At 41.5% G+C, this 13,793-nt stretch overlaps 1 protein-coding gene across 2 annotated transcripts; it reads left to right on the forward strand.

Annotated features, from left to right (window-relative positions):
* Positions 1-2,727: 2,727 nt before the first annotated feature.
* LOC139564475 (sialic acid-binding Ig-like lectin 14) lies at positions 2,728-12,823 on the forward strand. Of its 2 annotated transcripts, XM_071384024.1 has the most exons (9): positions 2,728-2,799; positions 6,754-6,903; positions 9,460-9,607; positions 9,787-10,167; positions 10,417-10,737; positions 10,984-11,241; positions 11,363-11,650; positions 11,779-11,887; positions 12,150-12,821. In XM_071384024.1, the coding sequence occupies exons 3-9, from the start codon at positions 9,547-9,549 to the stop codon at positions 12,256-12,258; spliced, it is 1,527 nt and encodes a 508-aa protein (XP_071240125.1). In that variant the 5' UTR covers positions 2,728-2,799; positions 6,754-6,903; positions 9,460-9,546; the 3' UTR covers positions 12,259-12,821. The 2 variants fall into 2 exon arrangements, with proteins under 2 accessions (XP_071240125.1, XP_071240126.1); XM_071384025.1 differs by lacking the exon at positions 10,984-11,241 and having other exon boundaries at positions 12,150-12,823.
* Positions 12,824-13,793: the final 970 nt, after the last annotated feature.

Genomic DNA, 13,793 nt, shown 5'->3' on the forward strand with positions numbered 1-13,793 from the left:
GTTAGGCATTAGATTTAGCTGTGTGTTTAAGGCAATGGTTAATTAGGTTTAACATCAGATTTTATGACTTTGTGGCTGTGTCAGCTATTGACCACTCTGCAGAGCTGCCTCCAGAATGAGATTCATGACAAAAAACACTAACCTGTTACTTGGTGCCCGGGGAGCTGTTGTTGTGGGGGGTTGTTCAAGGGCACAACGGCAGGCAATGGCATGTAGGATTTTATACCAGAAACCCTCCTGGTGCCAGCTCACTTCCCACCAGACTTTTCCCATCGGACCCGGAATTGGAACTGGTAACCATCCGGTTGCTGGCTCGTCTCTCTAACTGGTAGGCTACTGTCTCTGGTTGCAACTTTCAGTTAACAGGACGGAGCTAAAAAGTTTTCCTTGAGTATCATTTACCTTGCTCAGACAGTCCTAAATTGCATAATTTATTGATAAAAAAGCTAAATATAACAATGATAAGAATTTTATGCCACCTGAACTCATGCCATATGTCCCCATGTGTGAAACTGTGGGATTGTAGTTTTACTTTTTATAAAATTGTACCGAAACTTCCTGTTTTCATCACAGATGTCATGATTTTTTTTATACGGTATGGCTTTACTAGCAAAAATATTTGGATGGAAATGTGGTTACTGATATACTTTTTTAAAACAATTGTCTTTTCACACTTCAGGTGACATTTTCAAAGTGGAAAAGAAGTACAAAAAATACAATGAACCCAAATGCTGTGTTGAAGTAACAATGTTAATTACAGCAACAGGGGCAGGCAAACGACAGGTCAAGGCAGGCAGGGGTCGATAAACCAGAGTAGTGGGGCAAAGGTACAGGACGGCAGGCAGGCTCAGGGTCAAGTCAGGCAGAGGCCGGTCACCTCACAAATCCCTTCAGACTGAGGCAGACGGCAGATTGTTGCTCCAACATCGCCGTGGCCCAGGCGGGTGCCCTCCCGGACATCAGCGTAATGATATACACTATCCTCAAGCGGTCCAAGGGGAACGAAGAAGGCTGCAGCTCGAAAACGAGGGAGCACTGGGAGAGAAAGGCCCGGCAGGTTCCGGAATCTCCATTGTAGCGCTCCGGGGGGAGGTAATCGGGGTTCCCAGGAAACCGGGGTGACGGCGTTGCTACCAGCTGGGGCTGGGAGGTTACCATCATGGTAGGCTGCCTAGTAGGCAACCCACGGAATTGCTCCCGCAATGCGTCCAATGCTAGGTCATGACGTTCGACCACGGCCTGGAACACTTCCATCAGACCGCGAAGCAACTCCTCGTGCCTACCAATGGTGGCTCCTTGGGAGGAGATGGCGCTGCGGAGCTGGTCCAAGTCTGCTGGGTCAGTCATGGCCAGTTCGTACTGTCATGCTTCAGATAAGACCCACATGCAGACTGTGTTGAAGTAACAATGTTTATTACAGCAACAGGGGCAGGCAAACGACAGGTCAGGGCAGGCAGAGGTCGGTAATCCAGAGTAGACGCAAAGGTACAGGGGGCAGGCAGAGTGGTCAGGCAGACGGGCTCAGAGTCAGGACAGGCAAGGGTCAAATCCAGGAGGGCGGGAAAGAGAGAGACTGGGGAAAAGCAGGAGCTGAGACAAAAACGCTGGTTGACTTGACAAACAAGACAAACTGGCAACAGACAAACAGAGAACACAGGTATAAGTACCCAGGGGATAATGGGGAAGATGGGCGACACCTGGAGGGGGTGGAGACAAGCACAAGGACAGATGAAACAGAACAGGGCGTGACAGTAATAATCTCGTGGTGTGATTTAATTTAAACATTTTCTTCAACAATGTGTGTTATAAGGAGGTGATTATGAAACTATAGTTCAGTAAACTGTGCATAAACTGAGTACAAACAATATTTAATAAATAGTCGCCTCTTTATAATGCACATTGTTGAAGAAACGTTTTACATTAAATCACATTGCCAGATTATAATGACATTAATGGTGAATTTTGCACTTGACAATTTTTGTAGTATGACAATGTTGTTCTCGATGTCTTTGATTTGAGCTGAATTTGAGCAGAAATGAATTGGTGATTCTTCTTCACTAAAATATTAAAATGTAACACGAGTCCTATACGTACATACATAGGATGTTAAACTGAAGAATTTACGTGTCAGGCTCCCTTCAGCTTGTTGTAGTATTGGGAACTCCATCTCGTTCTGGCCAATTACATTCCTGCTGACACACTCCACGCTGCTGTTCTGGTATTCTGAGGCAGACATGGTGATGGTGCTGTTCACGGTTTGGGCACTCCTGGAGACGATGACACTGTAACTAATATAGACCCCTAACATTGGCCAAGCAATCACTGGTAAGGGAACCCCCTGACTGACACAAACACATGTCAGGACCTCTGCTTGGACCACACACAGAGAGCCATTCAGGAACTTGGGACGGTCTAGGGAAGACAAATAAATAGTTTTTACATTCAACATCATGAGATATGGCTTTTTTACCTGACAGAGAACCTTTAAGAATAAGTAAGTACTGTACTGCATTTTGATAATGAGGGAATTCTTTGAAAAGTGAGTGTACTTACTGTTAAAGTCACTGTTTTCTCCACAGTAATTTTGGCCTTCCAAATAGCATGAGGAGGTAAGGCAATAAATAGGCCATTGTAGCGAAGTAATTACAATTTAGCAAATTAACACTGGAGTGATAAATGTGCAGATGATGATGGACATGCATAGGCTCTCTGTCCCTCTCCAGGAAATTCCAACAAAGTCTTCTTCGAGTCTTCGCGGGCAGAGGCAGGTCATTTAATTTGAGTGAATATACTTTGCAGGTCAGTGTGGCCCACTCTCCCTCTGTGAGAGGGGGTGTCTCCACAGTGGTCTATGTGTTTGGCCTGATATGGTTCTCAATCAGAGGCAGGTGTCAGTCGTTGTCTCTGATTGGGAGCCATATTTAGGTAGCTTGTTTATCAGTGTGTGTTGGTGGTGAATGTTCCTGTGTCTGTGTCTAACCATACGGGACTGTTTCGGTTTCGTTCGTTTCACGTTGTTATTTTGTTCAGTGTTCATTTTGCTTTATTAAAATATGGAAACTTACCACGCTGCGCATTGGTCCTCCGATCCTTCCTACTACTCCTCCTCAGAAGAGGAAGAAGACGAGCGGGACAATTATACTGTACCTATGCACTGACTACAGCTTGCTGTTATGACCCAGCAGATAGCCACAGTGCAGATCTCAACCAGCATCTTCTGTTATCACAAGACATAAGAAATCAAAATGTATGAGATATAAATCTATGCTGTAATAGAGAATATACCATTTGTTTCCCTAAACAGCTAGACAAATGCACAAACGATTCATCACTTCATAATATATTGATAAATGACTCTTGTTTATATTGTTATAAATCAATTTACCACTCTCTACTGTGTACCAGCCATCTCCCTGTCTCACTTAGTGTCTCACCGTTCGGTTGAGATCTTGTTCTCTGATACTTGTGAGCACATTTACAGATATATCTAAATATTGTCTGTCATTTCTGGCTGCGGGAAATGTAAAAATATCTGTAGAGGCCAGAGTTGAGGGTCAGTATCTATCTTTAGTTCCCCCTTTTCACAACCTAATTTTGTGTTGAGACAATATAAACTGTTGCACAGTACAACACTGTGTTAATGTCAGCACAATTAGGAACAGCTGTAGATTATACTAAAGTCAGCATAGTAACCTAAAATACTGCATTGACATTCAGTCCCTTGGTATACTTGTTTGTTTAGTCTTTGAACTAATGCATGAGGGCAGTTCATATTTCAGATTAAATTAACTGTGCATATGGTTCACATTGGTCAGTTACTTTATCCTGGGATTGCATTCCACACATCTTAACACTTCAGTTTTTAGTGCATCTCAATGAATTACAAAAACAACAAATATCAAACCAAAAGTCATTGGTAGAGCTTACACTACTTCAATATTTTATGCTGCTGGTTAATCTTTACTAATAGTTCACTAACATCTGACTCAACCGATATCTTTGGCCCCCGTACACACTTAGGTTGTACAACTGATGTACGACGCATTTGACACAATGGTTGTGATAGATTATATTTTTGTGATATACAGTATATGTGGAAAAATCCAGTTTTATCACAATGATTGTGCCAAATGCATCAGTTGAGTATGTTTTACTTAGTTGTTAACCCACTTAGGTTTACCCTAAATTTCATTTCAATTCCATTCAGTTTGACTATGACTTACAATGGCTAGAATAATTCTACAAGGCTTTTAGTTTAGGTACCAACTGTGTGAGTATCTGTAGTTTGGTGCATACTGATGAGATACTTTAGAAGGCATTTGCAGGAGTAACCAACAGGTTGAGGCTCATGCCACCAGAATTCAGCCCAAATTAAGTAATATCTAGAATCCCTTATAAAAGTCACAATAGCAGGTATTGTAAAGACAGTTTGCTATACTGTCCCTGCTGCAGCATGAGGCCTGCTCAGGAGACCTGTACTTTACACCCTTTTTCAACAGCAGCAACACATATATTTCAGGGAACATGGTGTAGAGTTTAAACGAAAGTATTTAGGAGAAGTAGAACCCCACCTAACAAATATAGCAAGACCATAGCACTTCAACACAGTCTCAAAGTGTGAAGAGGAACTTAACTAGGGCCCACAGAGTGTTGTAAGGGTTGGTCAAACTCTGTGAAGATGCACTAACAGGTCTGGTTAAAATACAATAAAAATGTAATGGGAAACTGAGTTGAAGTCCAAGAAGGCATGACTTTTACGGTAATATTGTTTTTAGAGGAATTGCAGTAACGGTCAAATATTTTTTTTACATTTTAAAAATAATGCAACTGTGTATAAGTGAATGATTGTGGAAAAAATCAAATATGTTGCTGATTTTGAATAAGCTATAAAATCATCACAAAATATTTTTTTTTTTCAAAAGTATGTCGAAACTGGCTATTTCAGCCACACCTGTTTCTGACAGATGTATAAAATTGAGCACACCGTCATGCATTCTCCATAGACAAACTTTGGCAGCAGAATGGCCTAACTGAAGAGCTGAACGACTTTCAACGTGGCACCGTCATAGGTTTTCATATTTCCAACAAGTCAGTTCGTCAAATTTCTGCCCTGCTAGAGCTGCCCTGTCGACTATAAGTGCTGTTATTGTGAAGTGGAAATGTCTAGGAGCAACAATGGCTCAGCCGCAAATTGGTAGGCGTGTAGCGTTTAAAAAAGGTCTGTCCTCGGATGCAACACTCACTACCGAGTTCCAAACTGCCTCAGGAAGCAGCGTCAGCACAAGAACTGTTCATCGGGAGCTTCATGAAATGGGTTTCCATGGCCAAGCAGCCGCATACAAGCCTAAAATCACCATGCGTAATGCCAAGAGTCGGCTGGAGTGGTGTAAAGCTCGCCACCATTGGACTCTGAAGCAGTGGAAATGCTTTCTCTGGAGTATTGAATCATGCTTCACCATCTGGTAGTCCGGCGGACATATCTGGGTTTGGCGAATGCCAGTAGAACGCTACCTGCCCCAATGCATAATGCCAACTGTAAAGTTGGTGAAGGGAAAGCTTAACGCTACAGCATACAATGACATTCTAGATGATTCTGTGCATCCAACTTTGTGGAAACAGTTTGGGGAAGGCCCTTTCCTTCTTCAGTATGACAATGCCCTCATGCACCACGAGAGGACCGTACAAAAATGGTTTGTCGAGATCAGGGTGGAAATACTTGACTGGCCTGCACAGAGCCCTGATCTCAACCCCATCGAACACCTTTGGGATGAATTAGAATGCCGACTGCGAGCCAGGCCTAATCGACCAACATCAGTGCCCGACCTCACTAATGCTCTTGTAGCTGAATGGAAGCAAGTACCAGAAGCAATGACCAAGCATCTAGTGAAAAGCCTTCCCAGAAGACGGGAGGCCTTTATAGCAGCAAAGGGGGGACCAACTCCATATCAATGCCCAGGATTTTGGAATGAGATGTTCGACGAAACAGGTGTCCACATACTTTTGGTTATGTAGTGTATATTGAATACAACCCAGTAGCCGCTAACGTTAATAATGAACGGAATACATAGTCAGTTGCGGAACTGAATGCATTCAACCAAAATCTGTCTTCTGCATTAAACCCTATTTCGCAGGTTTATCCACTTTGGCTGCTTGGTTAAACAAACCAGCAACTTTTCAGTTACTGCCTCAACGCTTTTAAACTCTAGGCTACCTGTCGCTCATAATAAATGCATTCAGCATGCTTGTGAGTTACTTAAGAATATGTCAGCGAATGTGTTTTTAACGCATATAAAGGGATGTACCCTTTTTGCAGCAGATCTTGCATATTGAGGAAATGACTTCATCTATCAGACCACAGAGGGGTTCAAAAAGAGAGAGAATATAGCAAGTGTATCTCTATCCAATGCAAGGCATTTTCCATATTATTCACATGTACTTGTTACAAATAGCCAATCTTGAAATATGTACACATTTTCTCGTGTAAATCTTTCTTATAGTAAAATGAAACTGCATGTAAATATAAAAGGGTATTGCAGTGTGTGTTGGGATTGCAGTCTGTGGCTCAGTTGTTTGAGTACGGTGCTTGCAATGCCTGGGTTGTGGGTTTGATTCCCACGGGGGACCAATACAGGAAAAAGTACAAAAATGCATTGACTCACTACTGTAAGTTTCTCTGGATATGAGTGTCTGCTAAATGACTTAAATGTTAACCAAGTTGGTTTGTTGTGTTGGTTGATTATGGTCTATATACAGTATGGCTGTGCGGTATACTGTACAGAGGGACTTCCTGGATTGCAGCACCAGGTCAGAGAGAGTAACAGATTGGGGACATGAAGTGACAGTTCACACCCATGAGAGACATACAGGGCTCCTGATCAACAGGAGGAGAGAGCACACAGAGAGGTAATGTGCTGATTCAGTCTAACTTTCTGCATGGATTGAAAGACAAGCTATTGAACCATTATATAGTTTGGTTTTGTTACATTGAATGACTGTTAAAACTTGATTATGACTACTTAATGTAATGGTAATTTTCTATTAATCCTTTAGGGCATTACAACACATTGCTTCAAAAGGCTTTATATACAGTTGAAGTCGGAAGTTTACATACACCTTAGCCAAATACATTTAAACTCAGTTTTTCACAATTCCTGACATTTAATCATAGTACAAATTCCCTGTCTTAGGTCAGTTAGGATCACCACTTTATTTTAAGAATGTGAAATGTCACAATAATAGCAGAGAGAATGATTTATTTCGGCTTTTATTTCTTTCATCACATTCCCAGTGGGTCAGAAGTTTACATACACTGAATTAGTATTTGGTAGCATGGACTTTAAATTGTTTAACTTGGGTCAAACCATTCGGGTAGCCTTCCACAAGCTTCCCACAATAAGTTGGGTGAATTTTGGCCCATTCCTTCTGACAGAGATGGTGTAACTGAGTCAGGTTTGTAGGCCTCCATGCTCGTACATGCTTTTTCAGTTCTGCCCACAATTTCTATAGAATTGAGGTCAGGGCTTTGTGATGGCCACTCCAATACCTTGACTTTGTTGTCCTTAAGTCATTTTGCCACAACTTTGGAAGTATGCTTGGGGTCATTGACCATTTGGAAGCCCCGTTTGCGACCAAGCTTTAACTTCCTGACTGATGTCTTGAGATGTTGCTTCAATATAACCACATAATTTCCCCTCCTCATGATGCCATCTATTTTGTGAAGTGCACCAGTCCTTCCTGCAGCAAAGCACCCCCACAACATGATGCTGCCACCCCCGTGCTTCACGCTTGGGATGGTTTTCCTCAGCTTGCAAACATCCCCCTTTTTTCTCCAAACATAACGATGGTCATTATGGCCAAACAGTTCTATTTTTTATTTCATCAGACCAGAGGACATTTCTCCAAAAGTACAATCTTTGTCCCCATGTGCAGTTGCAAACCATAGTCTGGCTTTTTTTATGGCAGTTTTGGAGCAGTGGCTTCCTCCTTGGAGCAGCGGCAGCCTTTCAGGTTATGTTGATATAGGACTTGTTTTACTTTGGATATAGATACTTTTGTACCTGTTTTCCTCCAGCATCTTCACAAGGTCCTTTGCTGTTGTTCTGGGACTGATTTGCACTTTTTGCACCAAAGTACATTAATCTCTAGGAGATACAACGCGTCTCCTTCCTGAGCGGTATGACGGCTGCGTGGTCCCATGGTGTTTATACTTGTGTACTATTGTTTGTACAGATGAACGTGGTATGTTCAGGCGTTTGTAAATTGCTCCCAAGGATGAACCAGACTTGTGGAGGTCTTGGCTGATTTCTTTTGATTTTCCCATGATGTCAAGCAAAGAGGCACTGAGTTTGAAGGTAGGCCTTGAAATACATCCATCCTCCAATTGACTCAAATGATTTCAATCAGCCTATCAGAAGCTTCTAAAGCCATGACATGATTTTCTGGAATTTTTCAAGCTGTTTAAAGGCCCAGTCAACTTAGTGGATGTAAACTTCTTTCCCAGTGGAATTGTGATACGGTGAAGTAAGTGAAATAATCTGTCTGTAAACAATTGTTGGAAAGATGACTTGTGTCATCCACAAAGTAGATGTCCTAACCGACTTGCCAAAACTATAGTTTGTTAACAAGAAATTTGTGGAGTGGTTGAAAAAACGAATTTTAATGACTCCAACCTAAGTGTGTGTAAACTTCCGACTTCAACTGTAGCTTATGCATAAAGATTTATGAATGCAGTTAAAGATATTTTGGAGCAGTTATTAACGCTTATGCTGGGCATTATAATGTATATAATGTTTTATAAGGAGTCACTCATAAGGAGTTATAAATGTGCTTGGAATGCATTATGAAGAAGGCGCTCATAGGAACTGAGTGTCACACAGCTAGGAGTGGTGGGTGCGGAGTCAGGCGCAGAGAGCAGAGGATAATGGGGAAAACCAAACTTTATTACGGTATCCAAAAGTAACGCCAAAAACGACAGACAGAAATAAATATGTCCAACCCAAAACTAGACACCAAACAGTCAGTGAACATAACACGCAACCAACATAGACAAACAGAGAACAAGCCCACACAAAAGCAGGCGGGCCTAACAGGCTTAAATAGCCCTGAAACAAAACTCAAACAAGAAACAGGTGCAACCAATAAGACATAACAAACAGAATAGGAAAAGGGGATCGGTGGCAGCTAGTAGACCGGCGACGTCCGCCGAGCGCCGCTAGAACAGGCAGGGGAGCCACCTTCGGTGGAAGTCGTGACACTGAGACCATACATTTTTCCTTGACATACTCTCTAGGCATTACAGCAAAATACGTCTTAGTTTAATAAACATGCTATAAGACGGTTGTTATGAATGACACTGTAGCACTCATAAAGATGTAATGAAACATTAATATCGGATGTGTATTGCTATGTGTTGTTATTATCACAACACCATTTCATATTCTATTTCACACCTGTGTCCAGACCAGTGGACACCGACAGAGATAGTGACAATAAGAGAAAGAGGAAAGAGACCCCGTGTGATTGATTCATCAAGGCAGTGGAGGCAGGATGTGGGTCCTCATCTCGGCAGCTCTATTTCTCTCTCTGACAGAGAGAGACACATGCAACGGTAAGGTCCCTTTTATCACAACTAATGTTGATATGATAATCATAAGTAGATGTGGTAGTAGTAGTGGTTTGGCAAATATCTCAGTAGACACTATCTCATTATTTTTTTTTACGAACAAGTTAAGTAGTATCCAAGTGCTTTCTGTATTACTCATAACTGTATTCATTTCCCTCCATCAGGACAGCAACAACCACCAGCAACAGCATCACCCTGGACCATCACCTTCAGTCCAGCAGAAATAACAGCAGAGAAGGGACTATGTGCTGTTATTTCATGTACATTCACTCACCCTGATAACATCAAGCCAACCACTGCAATATGGTTCAAGTGCCCTACAAATGACAGATGTGATAAGGATAAAAACATAATTTTCCACTCTGAAACTCCCCATGAAGCTCAGGAGGATTTTAAACAGAGAGTGTCTCTACTGGAGACTGATCTGACAAAGAAGAACTGTAGTGTGATCATCAACGACATCAGAGAGAATGATGCTGGAGAGTATCAATTCAGACTGCTAAGTTCATATACATACTCGAAGAAAGTGAAAATCACAGTGACAGGTACTATGACTATTATTAACAGTTACAGTGACAACCTATTATTGTAGTTAATTGTATACAGTACATACTTGTCAAGTTCCCCCTCAGGTCTCCCTTATTAGAAAGTTCTATCATAAGAGGACATTTACTGGGAAAACTCCCATTCAGAGTCATCACATGCATGCTGCTCTCCTACGGCTGATTATGTGTCACTGCTGTTTTGTACACAGGTGTAAAACTCACTTCTGTGTTTGTATTTCCTGCCTCCAGCTCTGACCCAGAAGCCCTCAGTGTTGACTCCTCCTCTGACAGAGGGAGAACCAGCTACACTGACCTGCACCGCCCCGGGGATCTGCTCTGGAACTCCTCCTAACATCACATGGACATGGAGAGGAACAGGAGACAACATCACTGAGCTCAGAGACAACACCACCATACAGATTAGAGAGGACCTCACCCATGTGACAACAACCCACTTCTCAACGTTGACCTTTACCCCCTCAGCTGAACACCACAACATGATGGTTACGTGTCAAGTAACCTTCCAGAAAAAATATCAAATTGAAGAGACAGTAACTTTGAATGTGACATGTGAGTACCACCTATCCTACATTCTACATGAAACACCTTATTCCAGAGAATCTTTGAAACCTAGGAATAACCTTGATAATAAGCAAATTATACACTATGAAGGCTCCACCTGCAGTTATGTCATGGCTTTGACCTTTTCCCTTTTTAATCATGATCCATTGTTATTAGTCCCTCAACCAACATAGTCTGAATTTAGTGTATGTTTAAAAATAAATGTGTACAATTAGAAACTCTTTGCACTTAAAGATGTGAAAGACCCTCAAATAACTGGACATGAAAAGGTGAAGGAGGAAGGTACCCTAGATCTGACCTGCAGTGTTAACAGTTACCCTCCATCTGACATCACTTGGAGTAAGAACGGGACAAGTGCCCCACTTCAGAATTTCACGGAAAATGCTGCTCTCACCATCTCCAATGTGACAAGAGAACATGCTGGGGAGTATGTGTGTACAGTTCAACAGCTTAACAGGACTTTGACAGCTTCCACTGTTGTCACTGTGATGTGTAAGTACAAACTGGACTGAAATATACAAACTCATGTCATATTTTATGATCTGGAATTACTCTGGCATGTTTTTAGCATCAATCTATCACTGATATCTCTCTCTTCACTGTCTTTTTCCAGACCTTCCTGTGATTCTTCCTGGCTCTGGGTGTGTGGACCAGGCAGAGGTCATGACCTGTGTGTGTGTCAGTCAGGGGGTTCCCTTACCCGTCATAGAGTGGCCACTGCTGGAGCTCAACACAGAGAGGTGCAGCCCCACTACATCAGTGTTGGGTTCCTCAGTGAACAGCACCATCAGCCTGACTGTTGGAAACCACAACAACACCACTGTGGAGTGTGTCAGCAGAAATGTTGTGGGTGTAGTGAGAGAGAAGCTGCAGGTCACGCAAAAAGGAGGGAAACAGAGAGGTGCTATAATTTAAAGACAAACATGGAAAACATTCTTTCCTGTAGACAGATTGCAATTGTGTGGTGTGGTTATTGCAAGAGGTCTAAGACTGCTCTGATGATACTGTTTCTCTCTTCATATATTGTAGATCTTTCTGAAGGATGTGGGAATGCAGTTCTCCCCTGGACCATAGCTGGTGTGTCTCTCAGTGTGACTGTAGCCCTTCTCATCTACCTGTCTACAAATGCTTACATACGGTAGGATCATTTTCACTTATAGCACAATAGAGACAAAATTAGGATAATTATGACTTATATCCTGCTAATATATTTCACATCTAGTTCATAGATGCAGAATATAGAAGTATTTTTACATGAGAAGGAAACTTTATTTCTCAAAGTATCTGTTATAAGCCCAGAAACTGTCTGATAAGATGCTTACTACAGGCCTAGATTTACTTTCTCTGAGTGCTAGAAGTAACTTAACTCCACTACTTGGTTTTTCTTGTGGTTCTCAAAGGAAGCAAGGCAAGAATGTGAAGCCAAAAGAAGAGGAGAGTACCTACATCTCATTGGATAAAAAATACACGTCTCAGGAAGAGTATGAGGTCATTGCCAGGCGTCCATGATAATTGAGCACCTGTTCTTCCCTCCACTCCTAAGCTTATGCTGAGAGTTTTCAGTGCACTGAGATCATTTTCATGTAGAATAATTCATACTGTTCTTCTTTGTAAAGTTTCAGATTTGTATGCATAAAATGAAAAAGTTAAGAAGCACCATTTCTTTATAATAAAAATGATTATGTATTTCATGGAAAAGTATTATAAGTTTTAAAAATCACATACTTTAATTTTTTTAAACTTTTGATAAACTATGTGAATCAAATATGGAGATATAATGATTCTTTGCACTATCATACTGAAATTGTACATTTGCTCATTGCACTTTGTGCATTGCTGTAGATTCCTTCACCTGCCAATTCTCTGACTTCAATATATATATATATATATATCTCCATTCCATATTGTGGTAAAAAAAAAGATGTGTGATGTAGTTACAGTAAACAATGAAGAGGTGGCATGAGATTAACTGTTAATTAAGTAATGTAGAAACTGTATGAAATAATATATAAAGTCGTGGCCAAAATATTGGCATCCTTGCACTTTTTTCAAGTAACTCACAAATTTCCCTAAAAATAAGTTGAAATTGAACAAAGTATTTGGTCTCCACAGTTCTTTATTTCACTGTTAATATTACAGAACCTTTGTTTTTGATTCAGAACACAATATATTGATTTAAATCAGAAAATATACAAATGGCATTAACAAAATTATTGACACCCTAGACGTAATATTTGGTAGCAAAGCCTTTGGTCAAAATAACTGCAATCAAGTGCTTCCTATAACCATCAATGAGCTTCCTGCACCTCTGTACTGGCAGTTTAGCCCACTCCTCTTGTGCAAACTGCTCCAGTTCTCCCAGATTAGAAGGGTGCCTTCTCCTCACTGTTGTTTTCAGATCTCTCCACAAGTGTTCAATGGGATTTAGATCTGGACTCATTGCTGGCCACTTCAGAACAGTCCAGCGTTTTGTCTTGAACCATTCCTGGGTGCTTTACCAAAAAGCTCTAATTTGGTCTCATCTGTACACAGAACATTCTCCCAGAAGGATTTTGGTATGTTCAGGTGTGTTTTGGCAAATTGCAGTCGGGCTTTCTTATGTCTTTCTCTCAGCAGTGGGGTCTTCCTGGTTCTCCTGCCATATAACCCCGTTTCATTGAGTTGGCGACGGATGGTGCGAGTTGAAACTGTCGTACCTTGTGTCTGAAGGTCAGCTTGAATCTGTGTGGCAGTTGACCAAGGTGCTTTCTCCACCAATCGAACAATCCTTGGCTGCAAACTTACATCAGGTTTTCTTTGGCGGCCACGTCCAGTGAGGTTGGCTACAGTGGCATGGGCCTTAAACTTCGTTGGGATAGGGGGTGGTATTTTGACGTCCGGATGAAAAGCGTGCCCAAAGTAAACTGCCTGCTACTCAGGCCCAGAAGCTAGGATATGCATATAATAGACAAAAATATAGATTTGGATAGAAAACACTCTATAGTTTCTAAAACTGTTAAAATTATGTCTGTGAGTATAACAGAACTTATTTAGCAGGCGAAACC

This window comes from Salvelinus alpinus, chromosome 35, assembly GCF_045679555.1.
Source record: "Salvelinus alpinus chromosome 35, SLU_Salpinus.1, whole genome shotgun sequence".
NCBI lineage: Eukaryota > Metazoa > Chordata > Actinopteri > Salmoniformes > Salmonidae > Salvelinus > Salvelinus alpinus.

Excerpts from the sequence above, each read along its gene's own strand:
- LOC139564475 (XM_071384024.1), top strand. The coding sequence starts at position 9,547 with ATGTGGGTCCTCATCTCGGCAGCTCTATTTCTCTCTCTGACAGAGAGA. Across the intron at positions 11,242-11,362 it reads CACTGTTGTCACTGTGATGT|ACCTTCCTGTGATTCTTCCT; the intron begins GTAAGTACAAAC and ends GTCTTTTTCCAG. Across the intron at positions 11,888-12,149 it reads TCTACAAATGCTTACATACG|GAAGCAAGGCAAGAATGTGA; the intron begins GTAGGATCATTT and ends TGGTTCTCAAAG.